The sequence below is a fragment of the Rhagoletis pomonella genome, unplaced genomic scaffold (genome assembly GCF_013731165.1).
Source record: "Rhagoletis pomonella isolate Grant_MI unplaced genomic scaffold, Rhpom_1.0 Rhpom_scaffold_01260, whole genome shotgun sequence".
Classification (NCBI taxonomy): domain Eukaryota; kingdom Metazoa; phylum Arthropoda; class Insecta; order Diptera; family Tephritidae; genus Rhagoletis; species Rhagoletis pomonella.
Window position 1 is genome coordinate 7,421 of NW_023459814.1, and position 6,312 is coordinate 13,732.

At 37.3% G+C, this 6,312-nt stretch overlaps 1 protein-coding gene across 1 annotated transcript; it reads right to left on the reverse strand.

The window, feature by feature from the left end:
• Nucleotides 1–475: 475 nt before the first annotated feature.
• Nucleotides 476–5,597, reverse strand: LOC118752147 (fatty acid synthase-like; the record flags this gene model as incomplete). Its single annotated transcript, XM_036487004.1, is given in 6 exon segments — nt 476–1,581; nt 1,684–2,776; nt 2,856–3,205; nt 3,266–3,540; nt 3,617–4,229; nt 4,320–5,597. Coding segments are annotated over 6 exon segments (4,287 nt in total), but the record flags the coding sequence as incomplete, so codon positions are not given.
• Nucleotides 5,598–6,312: the final 715 nt, after the last annotated feature.

A 6,312-nucleotide genomic window follows, 5' to 3' on the forward strand; every position in this document is an offset into this window, starting at 1 on the left:
CGAAGTCCAGAGGTTCATTAAGCAACCTCTGGACCCGACAGCCTACAGACAGGCCTTGAACGGCATTCACAGGGACTCAGTCTCGAGTTATGTAGACTCTAGACCTGTGAATGCCGTTCTAGGCACACCACCCCCGGACATTGACGAGACGGAGCTTCATCTGCCTCGGGAGACGCGCACCACACTTGCACAACTTCGCTCCGGCTACTGCAGCAGGTTAAACTCCTACCTGAGTAGGCTGAATGAGGATGTGCCTAATGAATGTCCGGCATGCGGAGAGACCCCACATGACTCGAAACATCTCTTCGCATGCCCGGCAAACCCGACATCCCTAACGACCTTGTCCTTATGGGCAAACCCCGCAGAAGCTGCACGCTTCCTAGGGTTGCCGTTAGTGGAACTTGACGACAACGACTGAGATACCAACCGATCTGGGCGGGGTTGTTGTAGCCGCTACAACAACAACAACAACAACGGCCCTGCCTATGAGTGGTCAACGAAAACTAGAGAGCCTACGAACGGCCCTTGCAGAAATTGGCAAAGGATAAGTCGAATAACTATTGTGGGGCCTGATAAGAAGAATAAGAAGAATAAATCCGAAATTTACCGACATCTTGCAACAATCAATACTAAGATATAACATGCTTTTATCACAAATTTTGTTCGTGTAGGATGCCAGGCTAAATTTTATTATTATTTACTTATTATTATTATATTATTTATAAATTTATTAATATTTCCCAGCGAAAAAGTGTAATGAACTCTATGCCGCGAGTTAATAATATTTTTTTCTTTTCATTATTAAGGACATATTAAATTGTCTTATGAACAAATTATTCAAAGCACTGTGAACATATACATACCTCCCTACATTTACAAATGTAAATAAAACTTAAAACTATTTTAAACCAAAGGAACAACAGGTTTTACATTACGTATGTACTCTTCAAACGTTCTGTCTTCCTGAAGAGCTGGATCCATTTCATTAATGATCTGAGGTAAAATAGGGTTATCCAACATTGAGGTATGATTTCCCTCAATAACTTTGAGAACTACTTTTCCTGTAGTAATCTTTGATAGACAATAGTCCTCCTCTATGTCTTGTAAAGATACTTCAGCAGGCCGTATTAAGACTATTGGTGTTGTCAGTAAGTCAATTGTATCCAAATTATAGTTAGCAGCCATACTTATACGTCGAAACATTGCATGCACCATTTTGTCTGCGTATTCATTGCTATATAAACTTTGCTTATTTACATAATCCATAAATCTAGTCATTTTATCATTTAATTGATCAAGTTTGCTAAATTCCAAAACAACCGATTCTTGAATCTCGTCTGGGAATATTTGTTTAACAATACTGGAAAGAAGTAAATTATATAAATTACTATCAGTGAAGTCTTCTCCAAGATGGGCAAGTGTTAGTTTTTTTAGGAAATGTGGAGCTCCATCGATGAGTAAGAGTTGGCCTCGATAGCCAGATTTTTCTAGCATTGCAGCCAGTTGTAGAGCAATAAAGGATCCATATGAATATCCAATGATGTAGAAAGGCTCTGTAGCTTTTAATTCTGCTTTAACGTGCTGTAAAATGGTTCAATGAGAAAAAATAAAGAAGTTAAAAACTATGGCATAGAACTCTTTGTTACTACTGCTATCAAATAAAATATGTATGTATGTACTTACATCAAAGCAAGCTTCTGCAACCTCTTTAACTGTGGAGCAATCTGCGAATTTGTGAAGTTGTAGAACATAACAGCGATTGTTTATAAGTTCTCCCATGTTGTACCATGCTTGGCCGGCTGTGCCTTCTAATCCTGGAATTATTATATTTGGTGGCATTGATTGTTTTGTAGTATTTGCAGCTGTCTTAAGAGGTATCATAATTTCATTACAACGTGATTCATCTCCCAGATTTCTTAGCAAAATCTCCATTCCAAGAATGTTACTATCAGATGTAAAAATCATTTTTACATCTGAGGATTCTTTTTCTCGAGCATCCGCATATTCTTGCAACTTTTGGAATGTTAGCGCACGCAAATCTTGTGGCGTCAATGTGAGATCAAAATCTCTTTCTAAAGTTTGTTTTATTTCAACAGCCATTAAAGAATCCATTCCCATTTCTGAGAGTGTTGTTCCCAGGGAAACAGATTTTAAATCGCGAATGCCCATAATGTTCATAACAGTTTCGAGAACACTTTCATTTCCCATCCGCCCGACTCGCTTTTCAGCAACTACCATACTTGAAATGATTGGTTCTTGTACAGATAACAGTATGTCCAACTCACACAGGCAGGATGAGATACGTTGCTGTAAAGTCCCACCAATCTCCATGTCTATTTTATCTTCAGCCATGTCAGCGACCAAACCAACTTCCCCAACTGCTCCCCACTGTATTGCTTTTCCAGGATAGCCATGCTTAACACGGTCCTCTACAATACGCTCCATAATTGAATTGGCCATTCCGTAATTGGTTTGCCCGGCATTGCCTCGGCCACATGAAACACTTGAAAATACAACAAAATGTTCTAGATGGGGGCAATCAGAACGGGTTAACTGGTCTAAATATTTTGTGGCAATGGCTTTGGGAGCAAAGCTTTCCACAAATTTTTCTTTTGTTTGATTTGGAAATATACCATCTCGTAAAACCACAGCTAAATTGAATATTCCTCCAATAGGTGCATATTGCTTAGCTTGATTTAATAATGCTATGCAACCCTCAATGGTACAAATATCAAACATACTAACAATAACTTCACAGCCGTACGTTTTCCATAATCTAAGAAGTAATAACCGTTGTTAAAAATAAAATTACTAAAGGAAATGTAGAGCATGGAGTAATATTTTTTAATACATACGCTATCCTATAAGCCTGGTAATCCTTTGATAAACCCCGTCTTGAGCTTAGAATGATTTTTCGTGCTCCTCGTATGGCCATCCAATCAGCTAATTCTAAGCCGAATCCACCTAGACCTCCAGGTATTATATAGCTTAGATCGGCTTTAAAATAAACTTGATGTAAAACTCTGACTGGCAACGTTACTAGCGATTCCGGATCCTCACGGACTTTAATTAAGACTTTGCCAATATGTTTTCCTCCAATAAGGTGTCTAAATGCTTGTTCAATATCCTCAGCAGGAAAAACTGTCGATGGCAGCGGCTGAATAATACCTTTTTCGATATCAACATCAATTATATGTTTTAAATACTGTAAATGGATTATTAAATTTAGCGATTACATGCATAAATCTAACCGAATTAAACTTGCATTAATTTCTTTATCTAGGGCGAATTCCAGCCTATCGGCCAGGACTGCATGAAAAGTTATCTCTTTGAGAAAACAACTCATTCCAAGTTTTGTATCATTAGACATATCGAATTTTCCGATTTCTAAGAAATGCCCGCCGTATCCCAAACAACGAACTGACGCCAATAATTTGTCTTCAGCTAATGAGTTGAGTACAAAGTCAACGCCCTTGCCGTTGGTTTCACGTTGTATCATCATTTCAAATGATGTATCTCGAGAGTTGCCAATGTGACATTCTAAAAATTTTCAGAGATTATATTATTAGTACCATATGTATATGTGAATCTAAATACTATAAGTGTTAATTAATACCTTTTAATTCGGGGAAAGTTTGCAATAAAAATTGTTTCTTTTGTGTGGTACTGCATGTGGTAAAAACTTCAAGCTTGTAAGCCAAAGCGACCCTTATGGCTGCAAGGCCAATTCCACCTGTTCCAGCATGAATAAGAATACTTTTACCCTTTCGTATATCTGCAGTCATGAAGAACGCATAATATACGGTAATGTAAACAACTGGCACTGTGGCAGCTTCTTGTAGAGTCCAGTGATCAGGAACATCCCAAATAAATTTTGATGGTCTTTCGATGAAAGATGCGACACCGGCTTTGGCTACCATACTCATAACGCGCTTACCAGTCTTTGTGTTTATTCCAGAAAATTCTAAGCCCAGAACGCACAACTGATCCAGACGGCTACTACCATATAATTCAACAGCCAATCGGCCCGTTGCTAGCATAACATCTCTGAAGTTAAGGGAAGAGAACACTATCCGAACCGAACAGCTATTGATGTCTAAAGGGCCCTCCAACCAACGCAAAGTAGACAAGTCACCTCGTTGCATAACATTTCCATAAATATGTCCTGATATTGGCCTTGGACAAAATTCACAGGGCAACTTTAAATGTCTGTAAGAACCCCATTGACCCTATTAAAATAAAAAAGCAGTTAGTGAATGGAATATATTTAATATACCTAAGTATTTAATTAATTATATTGCGCGGTTTGCATTGCGTACCTTGTGGTATACGTTTATGGCAAGGCCTAAAACGAATTGATGATTATAGAATGGATCTTTCAGATCAAAAAGAGGCGCGCTCTTATCATCTATGTAAAAGCAAGTTATGAGGCTTCCCTCTGGCTCCTTTCGTAAGCAATTTACAAGTCCAATAAGGCCATTTGTACTTTCGTTGAAGGAGTATAGGATTACTGGTGTTTTGTTAGATAAGGCAGTTTGAACCTGAGTAATCCATTCAAACTCAATATCTTCTTCAGAAACTTTTAAAACCACTGGTTCTAATGTGAGTTTCTTAACGACCTTTTGGAGTAATAATATGCGTTCTTCACTAACCAAAGCCATATCTGCAATTAAATTAAAATTTTCGAAAATCTTAAGGCTTTCTAAGGCCAATGGAGCTTTTTCTTTAGAAATTAGGTAGCCATTTTCTAATAAACTTTTGTAAGCTGCGTTAACCAAACTGTAATTATTTTCTTTGGAAAGGTTATTAGCGATGATAAAATTGCAATTCGTTTGATTTGTAAATTTTGCGGTTTCTATATGAACTCCTGGTATTTCGTCATTCTTTTGATCTGTGAAAAACAAGAAATCGCCCGTAACCAGTGGCAAATCCTCTAATCCTTCAACAAATTTAGATATGATTGGTTTATAGCCATTCGCCCCTATTTCCACAACTTTCATTTTTATCGAAGGACTGTTTTCTAGAGCTAACTGTACACACATGCGAACTGCATTTGTTGTACTAAAAGCGCGTGTTGTAAAGTGCGGCGTAAATTCATATTTTTCTAGCACAGGAATTCCAGGGGATTTTCGTCGCTGTACAGGGCTTGCATGAAGTCCAATCAATTCAATACCACCAGCAACAATGCGATCATATTTTGGCTCAACGTAGACATCAAAAACGCGATTTTCCGAACTCATTTTTGTCATGAGGTCGAAATGGTGTAGTCCATAAATGCGTAATTTTCTAATTTTTGTTGGAATAAGCAAAGTGCGGGAATCAGTGCATAAAATTTGGATTTGTAGCATTGCATCCATAAAAGTGACCCAATTATAATTCCACTCCACTCTACCAAATAATCCGTCGCCACGAGCTACGTTGACAGCACGAAAAGCACCATTGTAATGATACCCTCTTAGTCTGAGCTCTTTGTAGAAGTCTTTCTTAGATAGCATCGGAAAGTCTGATTTATTATTGAAGTCGTAGACTTTCGGTATTACTGGATTTTCGATTTCATGTATACTTCCAGTTACAACCAAACTTCCGGACTCGGTAATCTTTAAGTTTCAAAGCAAAACATTGTTACATTTGCATACGATATATAATATAATACAATAAATAATATTTATAATGTATCTATAGTGATATACAGAAGTATATCATATGTATATCAGATGCCTTATTTTCTCCATACATTTTGCTGAAGTATTTCAGATCCTCCCTCCAGCATCAGAATGCGAAAATAGGACACTAAAAACCCATCAAAGTGGAACAAATTTTAGTATTGCAAAAACTGAACGTGCTACTCCGATATCCGCGATTTAAAAGATTGTTTTTTATAGAAAAACATTCAACTTGCACAAGAAAAAACAAAGGATATCCAACCTTAGGTACAGGGCTGCCAACTTGGCTCAAACCGTGCCATTTTTGGCCCTATTTTAAATCAAATGGCACTTAATTTTTGAATTTGGCACTTAGTGCCAAAATGGCACTTTTTAAAAATAGTAATATTTCAATAAACTTTTCTGAAATCCTTCGCGTGTACTTCTTTTTCTCAACTAAAATTTTCTAATTTTTAAAGATGATTCAACTAGAAAAAGAAATGTGGTTCTTATTTTATTGCTAAATGGAAGGGATTAAAAAGGATGGCACCAATTTTGGCACTTTTATTTTTCTATTTGGCACATTTTGGCACTTTTTTATCCTCAATATGGCACCTCATAGCTAAGGATAGTTGGCAGCCCTACTTATGTAGAATAAGCCACTAAAAAC